The sequence below is a fragment of the Benincasa hispida genome, chromosome 9 (assembly GCF_027475165.1).
Source record: "Benincasa hispida cultivar pf3 chromosome 9, pf3_genome.v1.1, whole genome shotgun sequence".
Taxonomy (NCBI): domain Eukaryota; kingdom Viridiplantae; phylum Streptophyta; class Magnoliopsida; order Cucurbitales; family Cucurbitaceae; genus Benincasa; species Benincasa hispida.
Window position 1 is genome coordinate 58,345,824 of NC_143486.1, and position 27,081 is coordinate 58,372,904.

Consider the following 27,081-nt stretch of genomic DNA (forward strand, 5'->3'; position numbering starts at 1 on the left):
TCAAACTATAGATCCATAAGGTCTCCTCGTGAGCTCAATTGGGATTAAATGATAATCAATTAATTCGGATTAATTTGAATTGTTCAAATTAACAAAGGAAATTATTTATATAAAATTGTATGAGATATAATTTGAGAGAAAAAAAAAACAATCTTAATATGAATTTGGTGCATATTAAATATTTGAGAGAATTTGTTTATATATATATATAACATTAAATTAAAGTATATATAAAAATTAAATAAAAATTCATTTTATTTAATTACATGTATATTTTTCTATTAGATAAAATTAGTTGTTAATTAAAGTACATATTAATTAAATGAAAACTAGTTTTATTAAATTAGATGTATTTTTACTTTTCATTTTCTTCAAATAACTTATAAACCTTTTATTTTCTTCAATAAATTCTCTCATTATTATTTGAAAGATGAAAAGAAAGATTATTTCATCTTCCACTTGCACTATTATAAATACTTCAAAATGTGTTGGAGTTGTAAGCTATTGAAAATATTGAAATTGTCGAAGATTTTGAAAAAGTGTTTTTCTCTCCCAACAAAATCATTCCATCTCCAAATTATTCAAAGAACCATAAATTTTTCTCAACCTTTTTAATTTTCATATTTTTAAATCTGTATAATAAATCATAATAGTTTTATTGATAATACTTTTGTAGGGTCTATATCAATATAAAGAGATATTTTAAAAGAAAAATAACAATAGAAACCCCATAGTCATCATTTGAAAGAAAAAAAACTTACTTCTGATTTTGATATATCTTATATAGAAATCAATTTAGGAGAACTACCTATAGATCATGGTCTATGAACTAAAATTTATAAATATAATGATAATATTTAAGAATAAGTTCGTAGAGCATATTTACAACAATGTCCTTATCAGCCTTATAATCATATTTTTCAATTCAAGAAATTTGGATCGATTTCAGAACATGAAAACTCGTAGAGCACAGTTGTAATATGTATTAAATTAATTAATTTATGGAATTATGAATTTTTTTTTTTTTTTTACATTTTTCTTGGATTTTTTTATTTACATAGTGTGCCTTATACAAAATTCTTGGCTCCGACACTAGGGCCAGTTCTAGCTTCCGCATAGTTTTCGTGTTTATGTTGCAAGTCTTGAAATGTTTGAACTTATAGTTTTCTTATTTGCATTCTTGAAACTTTTATGTATTTTTCTTGTTTTGAATTTATATTCTAAGACCCCGAACAAAGGTTTGGAGATATTTGAATATTTAATTTATTAAAATTATTTATTTTATAAAATTTGTTTGATTTTGGTTAAATTCGCTAAAGGGTTTGGCTTGTAATGGCCATGTTAGTAGTCTTAAATTTAATTCCATAGTTCATAATTAAAATTTAGTTTCATGGCTTGAAAAAACTCTCATGAGTAGTTCTTATAGTAGGGCCTATTTCTAAGGATTTTATGAAACTATAATAACTAAATCTGAACTTTTAAAATTAAGATGGACTAAATTCTAATTTTCTTTAAATTATAGAAATCACGTTTGTAATGTAACCTAAATAATTAAACACATTCCCTTTTTGCATATCAACATTTCAACAATTGGTTCAAGTAAAAGAAAAAAAATTGAAACATGGGGTTGTACTTACGCTAACAAAGTTAATTAATTAAAACTTTAAGCCCCATTTGATAATCATTTGAATTTTGATAATTAAATCTATTTTATCTTAATATTACAATGGTATGTATATTTCTTAAGTAAATAGTGAAATACTTACCAAAATTCCAAAAACAAGAAAAAAAAATTGGAAAACTTTTTTTTTTTTTTTAATTTTCAAAATTAAGAACTAAAATCCAAATGTTTATTAAACGGGATAGAAATTGAAAAATCTGAACATCCAAAAAAAAGGCAACATACTTATTTTTACTCAAAACTAAGTTAAAGGCATACGCAATTAAATTCTTCAATGATTGGAATGGAGTTTGTGAAGCTATTGTAGATCCTTAAATTTATCCGAAATTTTCATCATTTTTATTTTGTGTCCTTTTCCATAATTTAGAGTTCACCAATTTTTAAGGAAAAAACCTATAAAAGATGGTTGTGTATAAAAAAAAATAGTTACGTGTTAAAATAGTAGGATTGTTACTTGGGATAAATGTGAAAACAAATAAGTTAGAAATAATATATAAACATCCTACTCTAACACTATCAAGATTAATAAGGTTTATGTTGAACAAGTTACGTGTTAAAATAGTAGGATTGTTACGTGTTAAAATAGTGAAATAAGTTAGAATCCAGGTCTTGAACAAGGAGCCCCACCCTCTCACTAGGCTAAGAGAGTTTGGTTTGGTGATTGAATCACAAACCAGTTGTTCATTAGAGGACCAGTAGGGACTTTTGACAAGCCTAAAATCACATTTTTCTTCTAAAATGGTGATGTTTAGCAATTATGAGAAAGTGATTCCCGATTTGATAGATAATTTTCAAGTGATTTTTGTTATGGGATTGTGAGTGATTTTCTTTTTTAAAAGACTACTATTTTCTCGCTCTCTCAAGTCTAGATTCTAAACTAGCTCTCTCAAGTCTTAGGTTCTTTCTTTAGACTCTCTCTCGAGTAGCTCTAAAGGGGTGTTGGGCATAACATAAGACAAGATAATCGCATGCAATGAAGATCAACTTGAGATGAGGAGATCTCCCAATCTACTCGAGCGTTTGATATAATTCCAAAGCCATCTGAAAAATAAGAGAGTCTAGTGTTCATGGTGAGGCTGTCGGGAAATCATGCATGAGAATTTACTATGTTTTCTCAGTCACTCACTGGGCATAAGCTCACCCCGTTTTCAAATGTTTTGTTTTCCCCCACAGATAGCGGTTAAATCCTCTGAAGATAGTTCTGCCACTAAAGAACCAAAAGACTTGTAACCGTTTGCTAGGTGGTTACTCAATCTCTAATATTCTTGGACTTGGGCCCACATGTGGACTACTCTAGCACTACTAGGCCCCAAACTCGATGCTCTAATTTTTCCACTTTTGTGATGCAAGTTTTCCCATGCCACCTCCTCAACTCTTGGACTTGGGTCCGTCGGTGGACTTTGGGTGTTGCTTGGAGTAACCCTCAACACAATTCATTTTAATCTTTGTTCTTTTAATAAATCTTCAATCTAGTCCATCAAATTTTATCTTTTTATCAAAACAAATAATAATAATAATTTTTATACGTAAAAAAACAATGTAAATATATTTTCAAAAAATTTGAGGGAATATGCCGGTAAAGAACTTTTTTTTACAACAATAAACTAACAACATTGACTAAATTTAAGATATATTGCAATAATTGGACTAAAATTAAACATTAATTTTTTTTTCTTCTTCTGGTTGGGTTGTCTTTATACTATGGTTATGCTTGTTTCGTCTATATATTATTTATGTAGGTGCTTTGTTTGTTGTGGTGCTTTGATCCCTCTTGTTCTTGTATAATAATATTATCTATTAAAAAAAATTAAACATCAATGCATAAACTAAAAAAGAATGATAGGAACCAAAAATGATATTTGATGAACCTACAAAGTAGTGATATAATTATTGAAACACCAAAAATAAAGGTCTGAATTTGTGTATATGTTAATGCTCATGCCTTACACACGTTATTAGGATCGAAAATTAACCTTATAAATCTCAACCCTCGAACAACCAACGTATCATGTAAAGCATGCACGACCACTTTCTTCACCTTAAAACACATCTTTCCTATGACAAAACCAAGACCAAAAAAAAGATAACCTACATTGTTACAATTTACAACCAAATCTTCCCGACAACCTCATTCACCCCCTAGATATTTGATAGTTCCGGTATGGTCGACGCCCGAGAGGAACCCGATCGAAAACCCGTTGTGGAATCAGGGCTAGAGAGGCTTACCGTTGACGCCATGCTTCAGAAGTATTGCGGTGAGTTCGGGCCGTGGCAGTTGAGGAATTTCTTGTTGAGCAATTTGAGTTGTACCCTCGAGGCCTTCCATACAATGGTTATGATCTTCGCCGATCGGGACGTGGAGTGGCAGTGTTCGGATCGTTCCGGCTGCGACGCGGCGGCAAAAGATGTATGTGGGCTAAAACCTGGGTCATGGGAGTGGGTTGGTGGCCGTGGAAGCTCAACGGTGGTGGAGTGGGGTTTGGTTTGTGGGGACAAGTATAAAGTTGGTTTGGCTCAGGCCATTTTCTTCGTTGGTTGCACATTAGGTCTCTCTAAAACTATGTATATATATAATATATACATTATTATAGTTTAATCCTAAACTTTTTAATTTACCATGTTATCAAACTGTTTTCAATTTGTTGTCTAATAGATTTCTGAAATTTCAATTTTGCGACTAATAGATTTTCGATGATATACAAAACTTTTAATATTCATGGACCTATCAAGCATAAAGTTGAAAATTTATGATAAATTTATTAGATGTTTTCAAAATACCCAAAGACTTATGACACAAAATTGAAAGTTATTCCAAGATTTATGAGATAGTTTCTAAAGTTTGACCCGAGAAAAATTGAAGTTATTATGGACAAATATATATTTCAACATTGTATAAATCTTCCTCTTTTCATTTACTTTGATCTAATATGTAAGGCTTAATCCACAGGTGCAGGTATCTTTGGGCATCTCTCAGACTCAAGCTTTGGAAGAAAACGATCATTGATTCTAGTTTGCATCCTAAACACCATTTTTGGCTGCTTAACAGCTCTCTCCCCTTCTTACTGGATATATGTCCTCCTCCGCCTATTGACCGGGGTCGGCACCGCCGGAAATGCACTTTGCGCTTTTGTTCTTTCGACAGAGCCCATCGGCCCCACAAGACGGGGCATGGCAGCGATGTCCTCATGCTATTTCTTCTCTGGTGGCATTGCATTACTCTCTGGCATTGCCTACATATTCCAATCATGGCGCAAACTCTATATTGTCTCTTCAATTCCCTCGCTCTTTTACCTCGTTTTTGTCATCCCCTTCCTCTCCGAGTCCCCACGGTGGTTTCTCGTGAGAGGGAAGCCCGACAAGGCCATGAAAGCTCTAACCACTATAGCAAACTCCAACAAAAAGCACATTCCGAAAGGAGTCATCCTCTCGCTCGACACAAAAAACGATCAAACAATTGATAACAATAACAACAACAACAGCATTATCGACATAATACGCTCGCCTACCACTCGAACGCGACTTGTCATTGGAGTGGGGGTGAATTTCATGAATGCGGTGGTGTATTACGGGTTGAGCTTAAACGTCGTCAACCTAGAAACAAATCTCTACATTAACGTTCTCCTAAATGCAGTCGTGGAGATGCCTGCGTTCGCGGTCACGGCGGCGTTGTTAGGGAAGATGGGAAGGAGAGGGGTGGGGATTTGGACCTTATGGTTTAGTGGGGTGTTTTGTTTGATGGGAAGTTTGATTAAGTGTAGTAGTAGTGAAGGGAAATGGAGAGTGTTGAAGATGGTTTGTGGGCTATTAGGATTATCAGGGATGGCTGGGAATTACAATTTGTTGGGGTTATATGTTGCTGAGCTTTTTCCAACAGTTGTGAGGAATGTGGCTTTGGGATGTGCTTCACAAGCCACACAAATGGGGGCAATTTTGGCACCTTTTGTGGTGGTATTAGGGGGAAGGTGGCCATTTTTGGTGTTTGGAGTGTGTGGAATTGTGGGTGGAATGCTTATGTTTCTTCTACCTGAAACTCTTAATAGGCCTTTCTATGATACTTTGGCTGGTTTGGAAGATGGAGAGAATAATACGAATGTTGCTTCTTCTTCTTCCATCAATGTTGTGCCAATGAGTTTGAATAATATTTGATCTATTAAGGGTTAAATCTACTTTCACTCATTCGATTAGGGATAAAGTTATATTGATCTAAATTCAATCCAATCAAATGCATGTTAGTATAAATATTGTCGAGTCTCGGTTCATGTTCTAAATATAACAGAATCAACAACCGGAAGCATAAAAGAATAGATAAACTTATTCTAAAACTTCTACAAAAATAAGAATAATAAGATAAAAATGAGAGAATATGATGGAAATTTATACTACTTCACTAATGTGGGGCTACATTTAGTATTATACTATTGATGTATGTTCTACTAAAATGTAAGACAAGGAAAAGTATAAGAGTTATACCTACTCGAGAATGATTTCTATCAATTTTTTCTAAAGAAAAAGGTCCATGGATCACTTTATATCGCGTTCTCAAAACTCTTAAATGGAGGTTAAAAAACTATATTGAACAAACTTTAAGAAAACGCCTCTATTCTATTTTGTGATTTTTTTTCAAAAACACACACAAAAGCCGTTACTACAAAGAAAAGGCATAGCATATATGGAGATGTGTCTTTGTCTAAACAAACGTTGAAGTGTACGTCTATATCATTTGTTGTAACTCAATTTCAATGGTATAGAAATTTATAAAGTCTTGATCATTTCTTATAGAAATGATATGTTTTAAGAATGGAGTATAACAAATATGTAGCATGGAGATGGAGCATATTATTGAGTTATATAATCACAATAATGGAGAATTTAATTTTGCTAGTATTTTAAATTTACCATTTTTGATAAATAATTCTTAATTTTGAATGTCTAACCTAATTTCAAAGGCAAAAACACTTTTGATTTGAAAATTGCTTAGGATTTCTTATAAGCTAAAATTTCAAAATTGGTAATTTATTTCTTGTATTTTTTTTTTTTTTTTGAATAGAAAGTATTTTGTACCAAATTTATAACCAACACCAATCAAAATTTCGAATTTTTTTTAAAAATAATGTTATTTTACTATTTATGGACAAAAATAGAGTTGGTTTGAAACTATTGACAAAAATAGGGTCGTCCACCATTTTTGAGGCAACCACGAATTAAACCTAAATTTTTCTTTCACATTTTCTCCCAACTTTTGTCTTCTTATATTTTTTTAGCGCTTTTGCATCTTCAAAAAATCTTTTAGTGTGATTCAAATTTTCAAAGGCCTATAGTAAAATAAAAATTGAATCAAATTTCTAGCAACCAATTAAAGTTAATTTTTTTTTTCACATTTTCTCTGTCTTATTTTTTTTTATTTTTTTTTGTATTTTCAGAGAATTTTTTACTATGAAATTCAAATTTTTAAAAGTCTATAGTAAAATAAAAATTGAATTAAATTTCTAATCAAGAATTAATTCTAAATTTTTTTTTTCACATTTCCCCCAACTTCTATCTTCTTCTTTTATTTTTTAGTGTTTTTTTTTTTTTTGCATTTTCGAAAAAATTGAATCAAATTTTTTGTCACAAATTAAGACGAAATCTTTTTTTTTCACATTTTCTCCCAACTTCCGTCTTCTTCTTTTATTTTTTAGTGTTTTTTTTTTTACATTTTTGGAGAATCTTTTACTGTCAAAATTCAAATTCTTAAAGACCTATGGTAAAATAAAAATTGAATTAAATTTCTAGTCACAAATTAAGGTTAAATCTATTTTTTTCACATTTTTCCCAACTTTGGTCTTCTTTTATTTTTTTAGTGCTTTTTGTATTTTTGGAGAATTTTTTACTGTAAAATTCAAATTTTTAAAGGTCTGTGGTAAAATAAAAATTGAATCAAATTTCAGTGCTAATGGTACATTTGTAGATTTTTTTCACATAGATTTGTTTTAATGTGAAATTCAAATATATTTGTTCCCCTTTGTATCCACTTAAATCAAAAAGCAATAAAAAATAATAAAAGTAATAAAAAATAATAAAAATATGGAACTTGTGGATCCCGTCCACGAGTTTATTAGCTGACATAAAAATCGTGTACCGGATACACGATTTTGCTAACCTTACTTTTGTAATTTATTTCCTATATACCATATTTTTGTTATTACTTAAAAAAAAATACACTATTTTTTAACTTACCCTCCAAATTTCTCATATTTGATATATTGGAAAAATCGAACTTGAGAAAGTAAAGTAATAATGTATAGAGAGATCTCAAAGTTTCCAAATTAATTGAGAGTTTATGTCTGGCATTGCCATCTGCCTTTTTGAAGCTCCCTAATGGCAACAACTCATAGACTCTCACTGCCATTTTTCACTTTCTCTTCTTTCTTAATGTTTCAAAAAAGAAAAAACAAAACTCACCAACTTCCATTGTTGTCAAACTCAAATAATGCCACTTTAAGCACAAAAGCCTTTCAGTCCATAAAACAAGAAATCAAAAACCCAAGCTTCAATTATTCTCTCCAATCTCCATATTTCAACAAATTCCACACACCCTTTGAGTTTCAAGGTAATCAAATGAATCCCTCCTCTCTTTTTTATCTGTTCCATTTTCTTGTTGTCTAACGAATAAATTATTTGAAGAAGCCAAAATAAGCTATAACAGTGATTCAAATTTATATTTGATAGTTATTAAAAGTATCACTAGATGAATTCAAAGATTGTCCGACGTCAAAAAGCGTCAACAAAGATGTTTAGGACGAAACATCAATTGTTGAGAGTGGCATCGTTAGTTCTTAGTTGGGAGAGCTTTTGCGAACTTTTAACTTTTTGTAGACTTAGTGAGATATTATTATGAAAAAAAACGTCCACAAAAACTAATTTTTTTGTGTTGTATGAAAACTTTTGAATCTACAACCAACCATCGCTAGAAGGTGTATGTTGTTTTGATGACCTTGTAGAAGAAAGGCAATTTACTAGTTTGCTTTAGATTTAAATTTACTTTTATTCATATTTCTCTTCTTCTACACATAAAAAAAATATACTTTTTTAATCATTAAAAGAAATGGCATTGTCAATTTTTAGTTGGATGCAGCTCAAGTATTTTCCTTAAAAGTTTCCCTTCTTATAAATTTATAGCTCACTTACAAACAAGATGTCAGGCATGACGGCATTGACATCGACATCGACATCGCATCAAGTTGAGCTCCAAGAACAGTACCCACCTCCATTGCCTGTGATCGAACCCACCATAGAATCGGCAGCAGAGAGGCTTACAATCGATGACATGCTTGAAAAGTACTGTGGCGAGTTTGGGGCATGGCAATGGAAGAACTTCGTGTTGGCCAATTTGAGTTGGACCTTAGAAGCTCTCCACACCATGGTCGTCATCTTTGCCGACCACCACCCCCATTGGCGATGCATCGATGGAACGGACTGCGACGCAGCTGCAAAGAGCATTTGTGGGTTGAAACCTGGATCATGGGAATGGGTAGAAGGCCGCCGGAGCTCGACGGTGGCAGAATGGAGTTTGATCTGTAGTGATAAGTATAAAGTTGGCTTGGCTCAGTCTATGTTCTTTCTTGGTTGCATGATGGGTTAGTCTCTCTCATATTTGTTATTCATTTAGCCAACGATTGCCACTAAAATAACTTTTTTTTATCATATTTTTAAAATGTTTCATATCACTCCAAAACATCTTTAAAAATCAATTTAAAAGTGTAAAATCAAATATTAAGTTATTTTTTTAATCATAACGATATACTTTAGAGTGATTTTAGACCTAAAGAAAAAGTAATCTCAACTCTAAACATACTTTAAGTTTTTGTATTTCGTCTCGATTTAATTATGCTTTTAAGAAGTTTGTTTTAATCCCTATGAGTTAATCATTCTTAATATATCATCAGGATCTACTTTGTTCGGCTACCTCTCAAACTCTGTCTTGGGAAGGAAACGCTCCCTTGTTTTAGTTTCTTCATTAAATGCCATATTTGGCTTATTAACAGCAACGTCTCCATATTACTGGACTTATGTCCTCCTCCGTTCCTTGACCGGAATCAGCACAGGTGGGAATGCCGTATGCGCCTTCGTACTCGCCACAGAACCCATTGGCCCGACAAAACGTGGGGCAGCTGGAATGTCGTCATTCTACTTTTTTGCCGGTGGGATTGCCATACTATCAGGATTGGCCTACACCATTCATCCATGGCGTGAACTCTACATCGCTTCTTCAATTCCCTCTCTTGTCTTCCTCCTTGTCGTCCTACCTTTTGTCTCTGAATCCCCAAGATGGTATCTAGTTCATGGGAAGATCGACGAGGCCATGAAGGTGATGAAGTCCATAGCCAAATGCAATGGCAAACACCTCCCTGAAGGAGTCATCCTTCTACTCGATCGAGAAGCATTCAACAAAGATGACCGGATATCAGAGATCAAACATGTAGAAAAGGGTAACTTAGTAGCCTTACTTGGCTCACCAATCACAAGAATTCGACTACTACTAGCAATGGCTATAAGCTTTGTAGGGGCAGTTATATATTACGGTTTAAGCTTAAACGTCATCAACCTGAAGACGAATCTCTATCTCAGTGTCCTACTCAATGCTGTTGCAGAGACTCCGGCATTTGCCATTACAGCAGTTCTGTTAAGTAGGGTTGGGAGGAAAGGGATAGGGGTAGGGACATTCTGGTTCAGTGGGGGGTTCTGCTTTATTGGGAGCTTGATGAGAAACGATGGGAGGTGGAAGGTAGGAAGGATGGTGTGTGGGATTATGGGGGTATTTGGGATGGCTGGGAACTATAACTTGCTGTTTTTATACTTGGAGGAGCTATTTCCAACGGTGGTGAGGAATGTGGCAATGGGCGGCGCAGCCTTGGCGATTCAAACGGGGGCAGTTTTGGCACCATTTGTGGTGGTTTTGGGGGGTGGTTTGGCATTTGGGGTGTTTGCAGGATGTGGATTGTTGGGTGGGATATTGGTATTTTTCATGCCGGAGACACTCAATAAGCCTCTCTATGATACCATGGCTGGATTGGAGTACGGGGAAAGAGGTAAGATAGTCATTTGAATTAGTCTCATTTGAATTAGTCTCTATTAAAATTTACAGTACCTAGGTAAATTCAGTTTAGGATTGAGATACTCTTCTATGTTAATACAAAAATGTACTATTCTACATCCGTTTGAAGTTCTTTATCCATACATATGGTACTACTTTGTATTACTTTCAAACGGGCATGAAGAAACTTTTTTTACCTTTCGATTCGGTTTGAAAATGGTCCTATGAAAGAGGAAGTTTAATAACCAAACAGATAAATGAATCATCAAGAGGTGAAAATCGGTGTATGAACACTCTCCCCTCTACAAATTGAGAAAATATGAAAAGACTAAATTTAAGATTTATTATAAGTACAAGTTCTAAAGTTAAAATTTGTTAGAAAGTATAAAACTAAAATTGAACCATTAAACTACATAAATGAAAATTGAACCAAAGCTCAAAATGGTACTTTAACCATAAATAAAACATTTCAATATTTGAATCTAATTGTAGCTACTCTTTAGTCAATGTGCCATAAACTAGAAATCAATCCAAAAACATACAAGACAAGACCAAACAATAAGGCTTATCAGTAACGAAAATGCAGTGCAAAGTACGTCTATTTGCGTAACATATATATAAATAAACTAGTTTTTAACTAAATGTATTCAAAAATAGGTCATACATGGTACCTATAAATGCTCTGTCTCAATTTAAATATACTCACCTGCGGCTAATCTACAGTTCCGCAGAACAAAAAAGCTATCAGCAATAGAAGAGAACAACAACGAACCTCCATTGAAGAAAGAACTTAAATCATATAAATATAGTTGCATGCCGTTTTGCAGACCGAGAGAATTCAGTGGGCAGGGAAGCATTAGCGAAACTTAACTTGTCATTGATGGCCATGTGGACGGAAACCATTATTCTCGGGAGGCGGTCTTGGCCTTGCATACTCGGCAAATATAACCCAACCATCCAGGAACTGGATAACATTAAGAGGGAAAACAAAAAGAGATTCATCATCATTCAATTATAAATTAACAAATTGCAACATGCGCTCAAAAGCAAGCATCCAACCCAGTGTTCGTAAATCATATCCAAGCATTATAATTGTATAGTTTATCAGAGTAGATGTTTTAATTAGAGATCAAGGAGGTAAAACACATGGAATCAAATCAATTTGAACGGCTAATAACAGGAGGAGTATTCTATTAAAATCTCAAAATTTACAATGAACCAAACCACGGGAAGTAATAGATAGTTTGAGAAAATGGATATAAAAGAAACATGGATCAATAAATAGTTCGATAACAACTGATTTGCATTGTCAAGACTGTTCTTTCTAGAGCGTTTGACTATAATAGATTCACCAATTATTTAGCCACATATTGGCAACAGTTTTAAAAAATGATAATAATAGTAATAATAATTTTAAAACTCAAGGACCCAGTTTAAAAAAAATGCACCACTCGACCTGCCCCCACCCACCCACAACACCACACAAGCATACACCAAAAAAAAAAAAAAATGGAACAACTCTCACCACCATGTTGCTCAAATGGCTAAAGATTCAAATTATAGCACGTATAAATAGATTTATGAATTTTCACAGATAATACTATGAAAGAATTAAATAAAGCAAACACCATTGCACATGAGAATAGAGGAGAAATTGCATACCCAAGTAATCCGCAAAATTATCAGCACAAGCCAGGTACAATAAGATTTAAAATTGCAAAGCACGTATCATAGTCAACAGGTGAGGGCTGTAAGATGTAATATATTATCTATGTTGCCAAATACCAATCAAATACTCTAAAATGCTATCCCGTACGCATATGTGGATAACACTACAGACCATATTTGATACTCAGGAATCTTGTAATTATTTTGGATATGCCAATTAACACAATGAAGGCACATTCTGATTTATTTTCTATCAAATTTCTTAATGTTTCTGTTTAAAGTGTAGTCAACAACCTTGGCCTCTCTCTTACCATATGTGGAAAACATGAGTGCGGAATCGAGGGATCTTGTATAAAAGTGGATAACAATACATACCATATAAACTTCAACATCAAAAACGAGTAAATAGGGACTTGATGCCAACTCACCTTGCCATCCATGCCTTCTATGCCTTTAGCCGCATCCTCCAAAGTGGCATATTTAACAAAGCCAAATCCTTTAGAATATCCAGTCACTCGATCAGTCACAACTCTTGCTGTAAACAGAAGGGAAAACAAAAGGTCAAAGACGGAAAATTTTCAGGCTTAAGCACAAATCAAACATAAGAACAGCGAATAGACAGACCATGAACAACTTCTCCAAACTTTGCGAAGGCTTCATGAAGTTTTTCAGTAGTAGTGCGTTTACTGAGGCCTGAAAGAAGATAAACATCAACATTATATGCATCACAAACAGAGTTCTTTCTTTCAGAAATATAACGATAATTCAAAATTATATAATTAAAAACCAGAATAATTCCTCTATTGGAAAAGAAACAGAAACACAGCTCAACACATTCATAGCCAAATTTCAATTCCAGCTTCCAAGAATCAATCATTAAAAAAGATCAAAGTAGAGGAGGCCAACGCCCACAGAGCACGGATAGCCACCTCGTAAGGTCAAGTCAAGCATAAATTTTAGTACACAACACTTACTATTCTACCAACGATTTAACTTTCGCATCTAGAAATTCGAAAAATATACGGATGCATCTCAATCTCAATAATTCAAAACCAAGGGGAAAAGCAAAGTTAAGAACGGGGAGGGGCATAAAAATAAAAAAAATGCCTTAAAACTAACTAAAAAGATACCGAACAAATTGACCATTGAAGGTTAAAAAAGAAGAGGAAGAAAGGTAACCAAGCATTTCTCCATTACTAGATCGCTAAAATAGGACCAAACGAAGAACGGGAAAAATGAAATTCCCCAGAATCCAATATATATCGACAACAACACTGCATAGAAATAATTAGGCAGGAATAAAACCATAAGCACAATAGCGTTAGCAGCTTCACTACCAGCAAAAGAAGCGATATACAAAACGCAAATACATGATTGTTAAAGCAAATAAATTTAAGGCGTCTAGATTAAGAAAGAACACGTTACCGGAAACGAAAAGGTTAGTGCTAGGCTCAGGCTGCTCACGCTGCTGAGCCGACGGAGGGAGCGGCGGAGGAATGAAACTGGAAGTAGAAGCGCTAGAGAAGAGGCGGCCAGAAAGGAAAGCATTGGTGCTTGGCTCCAGTTTCTCCCAATCATGAATAGTCTGGGAGATTATCGGTAGAGTACGAGTTGAGGTCCCTGTAATGAGCCGCCTCAAACTCCGAGGAGCCGCCGCCGCCGCCGATCTGAGAGCCATGGCCTTGGGGTTTAAGGTACTAAACCCTTTCTGGAAGAAGCGAGGAAGAAATTGAACAGAAAAGTGGATTTTTTGGACGAATGGGGAACTCTTCTTTAACGCAAAGAGAAAGAGGGTATTATTTGAAATTACCGACATGTCCTGAATTTGGGAGAAAGGTTTTGCATTCTTCTTAAGGGTAAATTTGGCTTTCTGCCATTTCGTTAGTAGGGCACGAAATTGAGGCCCTTCAAGCTGTCTCATATGCCATATGGACCTCTGGTTTGTAATTGCCGGCCCAATAAGTGTTTCTAGAGTTGGGTAAAAACACATTTCGTCCATAAATTTGGCTTTAAATAATGATTTTGTTTGGTTGTAACGATTTAATCCCAATATTTTTTAATATATAATAACTTAGTCTTTATAATTTATACATATTTTTTTATTTCTAATTAATTTATCAATTTACATGTATCAAAAATTTCATTGAATCTTAATAATATTTCTCACAGTAAGTAGATTTATTGAGAGTAGTCTTAGGCAAAGACCAAGCCCAATGACATTATAATAGTCCACACAACCAAAAAATAAAAAATAAATAAAGCATTGAGTCTTGGGACCCAAGTGTTGGGTTTTATATCTTAAAACTCGTGGTTTGTAAACAATAAACTTATTCTGAAAATTCAATAAACTGTTATTGAATATATGAATTGTTTATTTCGTTTTAGAAATAAATCCAATAAACTAAAAGATTCATGACTATTATATGAGTACTTGAACTTCATGTGGAGAAATAAAAGTGGATCAAGTTCGAGTAAATAGTCAAAATGATCTATAGTATATGAATAAGATTGGATGCCTTATTCTAATAACACTATCGGATGCGGCCCACTCTGTAGTTGTTACAAGGAGTTGTAAAGTGCTACAAACGAAGTGATCCTAATTCGTACGTATAATGACATGAGAAGTGGGGGCATCCTGTACAATGAGTTTGCACAAAATCAGACCACAAAATAAGTCACTCTTACTTTAAAACGTTGTTTACTGTTTAAGACTAACTGTCTCAAAATGATGACCTGAGTAACTTAACCTTAATCCTAAGCTAACTATGAACTCCTATTTATTCGGGATTATCCTTAGATTTGTAGAGGTGAGGGTTGGCTCAATAGCGCCGCTCAATAAGCCTCCCATTTCAAGGGTAAGACAAGGTAGATAGCTGGGGACATAGAGTACAAGATGGAGTTCACTCATACCCGCTTTTAGGGATAGTAGATAGGTTGTTCCCTTAAGTGCTGACTCCGGGTCTTGAACAAGGGGCTTACCCTTTCATCGACCCGAGAGGGACTTAGTTTGATGATCAGATTACAAACTAATTGTTCATCGAGTATGCCCTTAAGCACCATCATACATCGAGTATTTCACTAAATACCAGCACTGGGCAAAAACCATCGAGTATGCCTTCGAGCACCATCGTGTATAGAGTATTTCACTAAATACCATCGAGTATGAGCATCGAATACCATCGAGTATGGTATCAGGCATCGAGCATTTCACAAGTGTTTGGAGCCGGTTTTTGCTGATTTTTGTAATATCTAGGCTTTTGCTTGCTTAAAAATGCCAAAATGAAAACCATATCAGTTTGTATTTAATTATTTTTGCATGTGATATATATTATAATTAAATAAATTGTATGTGCATAAAGTATGCCATGTAAATTTAAAATCTCATCATAGGAAGCATGTTACATACATTGAAAGTATGTTATAAAGTGTGATAATATATAGTATGCATGCACAGGGTTTCATATGTTTTAATATAAAAGTTATATTAAATTTTGAATGCCTTTGATGTATGTTATGGATGCTTAGCATGTCTAAAACTTTGTAAATTGTAATAAAATTAGGTTAGACATTTAAAATCCATAACAAAGATAAGTTACTTGCTCACGTAGGTTAATCACCTGTTTTAATAGTTAAAATAGGTCGACATCTTGTAAAATATGATTACAAACTCAACCGGTATATAATTTTGTCTAAGGTTGGAGGTATTTAAGTTGATGGTCTATGAAACACCTCCTACTTTGGGATTATGGCCGAATAATTGAGCGTTGTTAACCAGTTTTATGAGCAATATGTGAGCGGTGTGAGGTTTTAAAACTGGTTTATCACTTAAACATTGAATCCAAATATAAATGTTATACTTGGAGAAAAACCTAGACTTAGGTTGTTTAATTAGCCAGAACAAACCTAAGTAAAGATATACCCAAATAAATATTAGGACACTTCAGTGAGAGTTTAATGATATATTATTAGAACACTTCAATGGAAATTTAGAATGCTTTAGTTAGAGATTAATAACGTATACGATATGTTATTTTTAGCTCTCACGTCCCTAAGAGTTCACATCGAGATCCATGCTTCACTTCATGTCGATTATGAACATCGACTGCTCCATTAAGAAATTGTTGGCATGAATCAAGATCAGGTGAATAGGAGAAGTTGTTCACAAGCAAAATCAAAAGTAATGTTTTGATTTTCATTCTCACATCCTAAGATGTTCACACGTGAGATCCATGTAACGCTTCATGTCGATTATGAACCTCAACTGCTCCATTCGGAAAGTGTTTGTATGGGGTCAATATCAAGGGTGAATGAAGGGAAGTTGTTCAATGTAAAATCAAGTATACGATATATTGATTACAACTCTAGTCTCTAGAAAGTTCACACCGTGAGGTCCATGAAGGATCTTTTAACGAAGAGTTCTATGAGCGCGTTCGGATCGCTCCAATTTCACAGTGACCGAAATACACCGATACATTCAAACGCACAATTATGCAAACAAACAATAATTAACGGCATGCTATGGATAGAAAAAAAACACGGGAGAGAGTTTTCATACCAGTTGAAAACGCTCTTCAAACTATGGAACTCAACACAGCGGAAGACCTCTACCCGAACAACCAACGCCTAGCAGATGCGTCGACTACAGCAGCACGAACAACCGCAAACACATGAATGCAGCGGGGACGACACCACCAGAAAGGAGCCCCAGGTATTCTCGAAGTGAGAACCAAAGCGTGGTCTTTAGTGAGTTTGGTAGAGGTAGAAGGAATAACTGATCATGTAGACGATAAGCAAGTGGGAGAAAATATAAAGGTATCGCATAGCAAGATGCTTATCGCTTAGAAGAAACTACACGATCGTGTACGTTTTATTGAACGATCGTTTAGAAAACAGTAGGCGATCGTTTAGCAAACAAGACATACTATACGATTGTTTAGGAAAGCTAACCGATTGTTTAGGACTTAGTGTGCGATAGGGTTGGCAAAATTCCTCGTGGGGCCTCGCCCCGATCAGGGCGAGGAACCTCGGTCAAACCAGGGAATTTTTTTGAGGCCCCGTTCGGGGACGGGGATGGTATCCACACTCCGACCCCGACCCCGATTTTATATAACTATATTTTTAATATTTTATAAAAATAACTTATTTATATGTTAATGTATACTATAAACTTATAGTGTTGTGAGCCCAATATTGAATATATAAATTCTAAATTTAAGCCCAAAAGTCAAGCCCAAACTTTAAAAAATTAAAAGAAAAAATGGAGAATCCCCGCAGGGAAATGGGGAATGGAGCCCACGAAGACCTGTTTCCCCGATGGGGAATTCCCACCCACGTCCCCACCTTCAAATGGCGGGGATAGGGGCGGGGATGGGGGGGAATTTCTCCCACAAGGTCGAGGACGGTGGACCCTCCCCCGCCCCAGCCTGACCTCATTGTGCGATCATTTAGGCGCTGGGTAGGCGATCATTTAGGCATGAGGTAGGTGATCGTTTAGGCACCAACGCAAACCAGCCAATCTTTTTTCGAAACTTTAAAATGAAACAAACTTCATTTTTATTCATCAGTTACAATAACCGACGTTGTTCCCACTAACGCACGTCCGAGCAAGATTTTGGGTTAAAAATCATAATTAACTAATTAAATTATTAATAAATATCATAATATTATATTTTTACCCTATAGTTTGATATCACATATCTACTATAGTAATTTCTTCTCTACATTTAGCCAATTATATCATATATAATTAACCAGTCCAATTATATCATATGTAATCGAACTTTCTCTTGTCAATTTGAACATTTCAAATTAACCCAAACACTGATTTTCGACTTTATCCAAGCTACCCAAGGAACCTAATGAACCTGCTGAAGAAAATCAGATCTAAGATTTCTATGAGCAGCGGAACAAGTCTATTCCAAATTACAATCATGAATTAACATAACATTTACAGTCGACTTCAAATAAACGGTTATGCGAGTATACAGAGAAATTACAGCATGAATAAACTCAATAAATAGAGATCAAACTCTACGCACATATGATAATGCGTCTCCACGCTCCGTTGCGCGACTCTATCGAACAACAGCAACCACGAGTGCTCGATCTATACGACCGCATCACAGCATGAACACCGCACGAACACTTCGCGCTGGTCCTCAACAATCTCCTCGATCACGAACTTCTTCGCAACACGAACGGTCTCCTCAGCACCACGAACAGCCTCTAGAAGACCTCGACGGTGTCAAGTTGAGTCTGACACCACCAACAAGGCGACCTTGGTATTCTTGGTATGAGGCAGACAAATGGAGGAAACAACGATCGCGTACATGACTGGGCAAGTGGGAGATGGCTGAGACCTATCATATAGGTTGATGCCCAATCGTTTAGATAAAGCTATGCGATCGTCTAACAAAACCTATGCGATCGTCTAGCAAAACTTATGTGATCGTTTAGCTCGATCTATCAGCGTACAGACTCTACACGATCGTTTACCTTGGGCCAGCGATCGTCTAGCAAAGCTATGCGATTGTTTAGTAAAAACTGCACGATCGTTTAGCTCGTCCAACCGTCGTTTAGTAAATTCGAATTTACTTGACAACTTCGTGAGTTTCTTTTCACGGAGAAAAAACTCAAAATCTTTTTCAAACTTTTGTAAAAAAACTCTTTTTCAAAATAGGAAACTAATTTCCTTTTAAACTCATGGTTACCATGATCCAATAACTACCCACTACTTTGGTTATTATAAATATAAATGATAACCAACTTATCATACTATATTTATAACTTATAGTTTTAATATTTCATCTCATGAAACATATAAACCATAGTTCTTTTTCTATTCCATGGTACTTAATGTAAATCTCATGTACATCAATCCTCCACTAGATGTATCTCATACATCATATCGATTACATCATATATAATCAAAATACCTCTTGTCAATTTCAACATTTCAAATCAACATCAAGAACTGATCCTCAACTAAATCCATTGAGCTACCAAGGGGACACCATGGACCTGTAGCTCGAAGCTCCAAAGGTACGTGAATAACTGACTAAACTCTTTAGTCACGGGATCCACCATCTGTTAACTGCCAGACACTCCACTAAAGACTGATAGCTGATCTTTCCTCACTACAGATATATTATGTGTTCATCTTAACCAATCAGCAGTGCGACAACCATTCACAGATCGCTCGTAAGTACAGCTGGGCCAATAATCGTTATGCCCCTGTAGTTACATCTGTCTCCTTAAGTACCACTGATCCCTCTAACGAATATAAGTCATAGTCCTACTATGATTGAGTCTTCTCTTCCAAATAGAAGTTGTGATCACTATGTTCAAGCCTCGAAATCAGCCCTTAAGGGAGCAATCTCTCTACTTATCCCTGCTTCGGGAAATGAGTGAATTCCATCTTGTAGATTGAGTTCCCAACTCCCAGATCAGATAAGTCCCCAAAAATGTAGGCATGTTGAGTTGGCAATTTGGCCACTTTCACCCATACTAATCAAAGGACCGTTCTCAAAGGCAGAAGTTCCCAAAACACTCAAGATTGAGGTCGTGTCACCTATGGTCGTTTAGGTGAGATGCAAGTCTCTAGTATCAACGGCGTTATATATAGAGTCTAGTCATCTCGTGGTCCAGGTCTTATACAAACTCTTTGTATAGAACACCCCCGCTCCACGTTTCCACACGAATGGTCAGGATCTACTATCTATAGTAGTTTAAACACTTGCAAACCTCTACAAAACGAGCCGTATTTGTAGTGTCACCAAGATCAGGTATTCCACCTTAATTCTTATACTACAGACCGATTTAGATTATCACTTAAGGCATGATCCTCTTGTATATCACATATACATGCTTAAATTCAAATAAGATAACCAAGAAGCTTTGTTTATTGGATATGAGTAAATGCCAGAATTAAATAACACTTATTTTATTCATTGAACAATGTGTATCTTTACAAAACAATGAGACTCTGGGAGAATTAGGACACCAATCCCAACACCTGTAGCTCGAAGCTCCAACGATTCGTGAATAGCTTACTAAACTCTTTAGATATGAGATCTACCATCCGTTAACTGTCAGGCATTCCACTAAAGACCAACAACTGAACTCTTCTTACCACAAATATATTTCTGGGTCCATCGGATATAACCAATCATGAGTACGATGACTCTTCACAGATGCTCGTAAGTACGGCTAGGCCAAATTACCGTTATGCCCCTGTAGTTACATCTCACTCCTTAAGTACCACTGATTTCTCTAATGAACAATACAACATAGTCCTACTATGTGTGAACACCTCTCGGGCCAAGAGAAGGTGTCTAGCCCCACATCGCTCAAGCCTCAGAATCAGCCTTTAAGGGAGCTATCTATCTACTTACCACTGCCTCGGGGAATGAGTGAATTTCATCTTGTGTAACTGAGTTCCCAACTCTCAAATCAGACGAATTCCCAAAATGGTAGGTTTGAATCGGCGACCTGGCTACTTGCACCCATACAAATCAAAGAACCACCCTTAATGGCAGGAGTTCCCAACTTACTCAGGATTGAGGTCATGTTACCTATGGTCATCCTAGTGAAGTGAAATCTCTGTCATGAACGGTGTTATATAACGAGATGTTAACACTTCGTGGTCAGGTCTTATACAAACTCTTTGTATAGGACGCCTCCACTCACATGTCCCCAACACGAATGATCATGATTAGACAATCTGTGACAAGTTACAACACTTGTGACCATTTCATAAAGCGGGTCGCATCCGTATCGTTATCAGGATAAGGTTTCCCTCCTTTATCCATATATTATAGACCATTTTGGTTATCACTCAAGACATGATCCACTTGTATGTCACCACATACATGCTCGAGTCATATACAGATAACCAGGGATTTTATGTTTATTGGTTTGTGGTAAAACAAATAAAATAAGTAAATGAGCAAAAATTAAGACATGAAGTAAATATCATATATTAACAACACAAGCGTTCGTACATATTTTTTACAAACTACAGGACACGAGACTTTAGGGCATAAACCTCAACAATCTCCCACTTATCGTAAAGCAAAGTGGGGTGTACAAAAACTAGTACAAAACAATAAACTAGGGCATAAAAGCCCAGTACAAGAAATTCTTCAACTTGCCTTAGTCCAACCGCGGGCTATCCTGTAGACCCATGCTCCGTAGGTGACCCTCAAACACTATAGCCATAAGAGCTTTTGTAAACGAGTCAGCAACATTAAAATGGCTTGGGTTAGACTGATCCGTCTCATCTCCTCAACCCCTTGAGGCGTCTTATGACACATTTCCTTGGACAAAGTGACTCAATGCCTGAATGGCAGTAGGCCCCTCCTGGAGTCCTACGTCGAGTACTTGAGCAACATCTTGTCAATGTACGATGCCTGAGATAGTGCTAGCACTTTGTTTTTACGATCCCGAAAGATACTTAGAACAAACTAAGCCTCTCCCAAATCTTGCATTTGGAATTGGGTCGCTAGCCAGTCTTAACTGCAGTCAGTAGATCTACATCATTCCCAATGAGTAGGATATCGTCTACATACAACACTAAGAAGACTACTAAAGTGTTGATGATCTTTTTGTAGACACAAGGTTCATCAATGTTTTGGTCAAAACCATATGACTTGATCGCAGTATCAAACCGTACGTTCCAAGATCGAGACGCCTATTTCAGTCCATAAATGGACGGATTCAGTTTGCAAACCTTTTTCTCTTGACCTTGGGATATGAATCCCTCGGGCTGCACCATATAAAAGGTATCCTTAAGATTGCCATTCAGAAAGGCCGTCTCGACGTGCATTTGCCAGATCTCATAATTATAATAAGCTACAATGGATAAGAGCAGATCGACTTTAACATGGCAACAGGCGAGAAAGTCTCCTCATAGTCAACTCCCTCTACCTGGGTATAACCCTTTGCCACAAGTCAAACCTTAAAGGTCTGTACCTTCCCATCAACACCCCGTTTGTGCTTGTAGATCCATTTACAACCTATAGGGAGAACCCCATCAGGCTGATCTATAAGATCCCATACGGAGTTAAAGTACATCGACTCCATCTTTAGATCCATGGCCTTGACCCATTCATCCCGGTCAATATCCTCCATTGCCTTCTTATAAGACAACGGATCCTCAACGTCGCCATCTGTTACCATAGCAAGGATTTTCGTGAAACCCAGATAGCGAACGGGTGGGTTCGCAACCCTTCCACAACGTCGAGGTTCCCTTAACTCTTGAGGTGGAACCGACCTACTGGATGAACACGACTCTTGTTGATGTAGTAGACTTTTCAACAACTCTTGTTGAAGTTTCAGTAGTTTCATTGGAAAGCTCACATAACACAACTTTGCTTCGTGGACTGTGCTCCCTTATATGATCCTCCTCCAAGAAAGTAGTGTTTGTTGAAACAAACACCCTATTTTCCATCGGATCATAAAAATAACCCCCTCATGTACCTTTGATGTAGCCTACAAAGAGGCATAACCTCGACCATGGTTCCAACTTCTTGGGATTAGCCTCAAGCACATGTGCAGGGAAACCCCAAATGCGGAAGTGACGTAAACTAGCTTTACGCCCATTCCACAACTCTAGAGGTGTTCTTGCAACACTCTTGAAGGGAACACAGTTAAGTATGTACACCGTAGTCTCTATTGTGAAACCCCAAAATGAGTCCGGTAAGGAAGCGTAACTCATCATCGAGCGAACCATGTCTAACAAGGTCCTATTTCTCCTCTCCGCTACACCATTTTATTGAGGTGTACTCGACACTGAGAGTTGGGAAACGATTCCATGTTCTATCAAATAGTCCTGGAATGTCGAGTCCAAAAACTCTCCACCTCGATCCGATCGAAGTGTTTTAATTCGTCTATCTAATACGTTTTCAACTTCAGCCTTGAACTCTTTGAACTTTTCAAAGGATTCAGACTTCCGTTGCATAAGATAAACATACCCGTACTTGGAGTAATCATCAGTAAATCTAATAAAATACTCATAGCCACCTCGGGCTCGCACATTCATAGGACCACAAAGGTCAGAATGTAATAACTCAAGAGGCTCCTTGGCTCTATAAACTTTTCTAGTAAAAGGTCGTTTAGTCATCTTACCTTCAAGGCAAGATTCACACACTGGTAAAGAATTTTCTTCTAACTCATTTAGAAGTCCATTCTTCACCAATCTCTCAATTCTATTGAGATTGATGTGCCCTAAACGAAGATGACAAAGTTGGACATTTTCTTTTGGAGAAATACGTCGACGTTTTGATTGAGTTACGACAGTTCTAAACATTTCAATATTATGAAGGGAATTAATGGCTAACGGTCTTAGCACATACAAATTTGATTCCAGATTTGCTGTGCAAATAAAAATATCATCTTTATGAATAAACACTTTATTCACATTAAAAGAGATAGTATATTTACACTGCAATAAACACTTTACAGAAATAAGGTTCCTCTTTAGTTCAGGAACAATATCTACATCAATTAAAATAAGAAACCTATTCTGTAAAGTTAACTGGAGTCCTCCCACTACCATAGCTGAGACATCGTGCTGGTGCCTACTAGCATCGTCATCCCACCAACCTTCAGCTGCCGCTAAGATCTAATCCCCTAAAAAGAAGAACAAACATGGTTAGTGGCACTTAAATCAATTATCCAGGCAGAATCATCATTCTCCACTAAAAAAGTTTCAAGCACAAGTAAATCACATTTATCTTTATCGGCCTTGGCTGCTTTCTTCTCTTTCAGATACTGATGACAGTTCCTCTTCCAGTGTCTATCTTGGTTGCAGTGGAAACATTTTCCCTTAGCAACTTGTGGACACCTACTTGGGGCGACAGGCGGTGGGTTAGCAGGTGCCTTCCCTATTCCCTTACCACTCTTATTCTTTTTCCCCTTTGCAGAGTCAGAAGCAGAAGGTGCAGACTTCGTTCCTGAGGTCGAACCTCTATGGAACGTCCTGGAGGATGAAGCAACATTTGCTTCACCCTTCTGCCTCTCCTTACTTTTCAGTAAAGATTGGTATGTCTGCAACTCATTAAGAAGAGTTGTATGGTTATATTTCACTTTGTTAAGAATCACATTACTAACAAAGTGCATGAAGCTCTCCGACAGAGAATGTAGGATTATGCTAACCTGGCTACCCTCATCGATGGTAAACCCATTCAACTCACCCATATTAAAGTGGACCATCATGTTTAGCATATGTTCACGAACAGAGGTGCCTTCTTGCATTTTGGAGTTGAATATGTATTTAAGAGCCTCATACATAAGCTGTTAGGAAGGTTGTTCAAACATCCCCCGCAAGGACTCCATGATCTCACGCGCTAAGACCATAAGCTCATGTTTCTTAGCCAAGACTTCATAAAGACTTGCCACGATGGAGGCTTGGGCCTTCTCATTCGCTCTTGTCCATCGCTCGTATGCCACCTAAACATTTCGAGCGACATTAGGAGCTGGAATAGAAGGACAAGCCTCCGTGAGAGCGAACATGAGATCCTCGATGATTAGGATCGTCGTGATCATATGTTTCCATGTTTCAAAATTATCGCTAGTAAGTTTTCATCGCTTAGCAATGCTAATGTGGTTGTTGCCATTTTGAAAAAAGTTGCTGAAAATATGAAAAAAACCCCCAATCAGTTTTGCAAAACAGTTTTAAGTACCCTAAGTTATAGATCCTATTTTACAATGATGCCCCAGTGAGGCAGGACAAACGCCACTGGTGAGGTGATCAGTTTCCCCTTCGCTAGGATGAGACATTCTCAACCATTAGGCAGAACCAACTCTTGAAACTGAACCTAACAGCCACCATTTTTCGGTCCAGTATCGTTAACTTTTAACTATTCTGCGTAAATGTAACCCCTCGCTTTCGGTGCCAGAGTCCTGCCCTAATGAGCCCACCATATGGAAGAAGCATATTAGGACAAGAGAATAAGTTACCTTATCCTCTTACAGGAGATCAAATAAATAAACGTGCAAAACTACCATCCACCTTGATATTGACCTACCCAAACACCATCCGTTGGGGGGACACGCCAAAGGTGTTGTGAGGCCGAGGGTAGATCTCATGGTGTGGACTATTTAGGAGAAATGTGAGAGGTTTAAATGAAACATCTTATGCCCCAAGTACCTCCCACTGAATATTCTACCCAGGGGATCATTAACTTGGACAACCCGACTACTGATTTTAGTCTAAGTCGTCTTTTTAAACTCTACTCATAAACAATGTTTGTCTATGAAATATGAATAAGTTCAAGTAGTCACATTTAAACACTTTAATGGACTGTCCTTAACTTGCATGCATGCATCAAATCTATTTAATTTACCTTTCCAGGTAAGTTCCCAGGTAGGGGTGTTACGTTTCTATCAACTTAAATACCCCAGCCTAGACAGAACCCACCTTAGACAATAGGTCCCTTATAGATAGATTTGCTACATTTTAACCTTTTTTTAGCCAATTTAATCCTATTAAACTGATTAAAAGATTAAAGCCTTAGGGTTGTTAATCGTATTAGAACCACGATCTTAGGTCTATGTGATCCAAGTTTTAAACACTTCAAAACCATGAATTTTAACCTAAGTGAGCATGCATGTCTTTCTTATTTCTTTTAGTTCTAATTTCCCTTTAACTTTTAAAAAGAAACAACTAAAACCATTGCGCACAACGAGGCATTTAAAACATTTATAAATTAACCTATGTGTCATGCTTCATGCAATGTCCGGTCATTGCTATATATAACGCGTAACAACCTAGCAAACATGCTATCATTCACCCTTATACTATAACATTTATAATATAAAGATGATGCATGTCAATACTTTTTATGCATACATAAATATAACTCTTATATTATATAATGCATAAGCATGGTCTTACATAATTAAATCATGCTTCTCTAAATTATAACAATTACAATAAAGAGAAGATGTATGACCATTGCATAACCTAAGGCGGGATTTACTATATGTGCATACCATATGACATATAATAAACATACATCGCATGTAATAAACAAAGGATTAATGGACCGGGATGAGCCTTTACAAAAATCGGAATGAAAAAAAACTTATCTATTACATTTTTCATCGAGCAAATCGGTTCACAGGCGAACTGGGTTTTGAACCGCCAGGAGGTCTTCATCGTGTAGTAAACTCTAGTAGGTAGACGATCGTTCAGCGCGCACTAGATGATAGGAACATAAGTAAACGATCACGTAGACGATGGCGAGGCTACGTAGCCTGATCGTCCATGCGATCTTGTAGCGCGATGACAGGTAAACGATTTACCGCACGTTACTAAGCTATCGTTTAGTCAGTTACTAAGCGATGAAGCTTGCTGACCTAAACTTTCATCTAGGGCATATACTTTAAACGATACGCGAGCATCTCATCGTCTACACGATGTCCGCAACCAGGTAAACGATTTACCTTGCGATGTTGAGCGATCGTTTAGTCAGTTATTGTAAGACCCTAACACTAAATCTAAAGTGGGAGGTTAAATAGAGAAGAAAAATCCTAAGTAAGGATATTAGGGCAAAAAGTAAAAAACATTAATACTAAATTATCCAAAAATGTGACCAAAAGATCAAATGCATATGGAAGGCTTAGGCATGTTAAACACAAGAGTGCATGGAGAATG

General features: G+C 36.3%; 2 protein-coding genes and 1 pseudogene across 2 annotated transcripts; 2 read left to right on the forward strand and 1 right to left on the reverse strand.

Annotated features, from left to right (window-relative positions):
• The first annotated feature begins 3,842 nt into the window (after positions 1 to 3,842).
• LOC120084797 (organic cation/carnitine transporter 4 pseudogene) lies at positions 3,843 to 5,827 on the forward strand (annotated as a pseudogene).
• Positions 5,828 to 8,797: 2,970 nt separating this feature from the next.
• On the forward strand, positions 8,798 to 10,908 carry LOC120085069 (organic cation/carnitine transporter 4-like). The gene is made up of 2 exons (XM_039040916.2): positions 8,798 to 9,297; positions 9,607 to 10,908. Exons 1-2 carry the CDS (start codon positions 8,856 to 8,858, stop codon positions 10,764 to 10,766), a joined length of 1,602 nt encoding a protein of 533 aa, XP_038896844.2. The 5' UTR covers positions 8,798 to 8,855; the 3' UTR covers positions 10,767 to 10,908.
• Positions 10,909 to 11,326: 418 nt separating this feature from the next.
• Positions 11,327 to 14,298, reverse strand: LOC120085068 (RNA-binding (RRM/RBD/RNP motifs) family protein). Its single transcript, XM_039040915.2, has 4 exons — positions 13,848 to 14,298; positions 13,047 to 13,115; positions 12,851 to 12,957; positions 11,327 to 11,718 (listed from the first exon to the last, which is right to left on the reverse strand). Exons 1-4 carry the CDS (start codon positions 14,236 to 14,238, stop codon positions 11,629 to 11,631), a joined length of 657 nt encoding a protein of 218 aa, XP_038896843.2. The 5' UTR covers positions 14,239 to 14,298; the 3' UTR covers positions 11,327 to 11,628.
• Positions 14,299 to 27,081: the final 12,783 nt, after the last annotated feature.

Excerpts from the sequence above, each read along its gene's own strand:
- LOC120085069 (XM_039040916.2), top strand. The coding sequence starts at position 8,856 with ATGTCAGGCATGACGGCATTGACATCGACATCGACATCGCATCAAGTT. Across the intron at positions 9,298-9,606 it reads CTTTCTTGGTTGCATGATGG|GATCTACTTTGTTCGGCTAC; the intron begins GTTAGTCTCTCT and ends ATATATCATCAG.
- LOC120085068 (XM_039040915.2), bottom strand. The coding sequence starts at position 14,238 with ATGTCGGTAATTTCAAATAATACCCTCTTTCTCTTTGCGTTAAAGAAG. Across the intron at positions 13,116-13,847 it reads CACTAACCTTTTCGTTTCCG|GCCTCAGTAAACGCACTACT; the intron begins GTAACGTGTTCT and ends ATCTTCTTTCAG. Across the intron at positions 12,958-13,046 it reads GTTTGGAGAAGTTGTTCATG|CAAGAGTTGTGACTGATCGA; the intron begins GTCTGTCTATTC and ends TTCTGTTTACAG.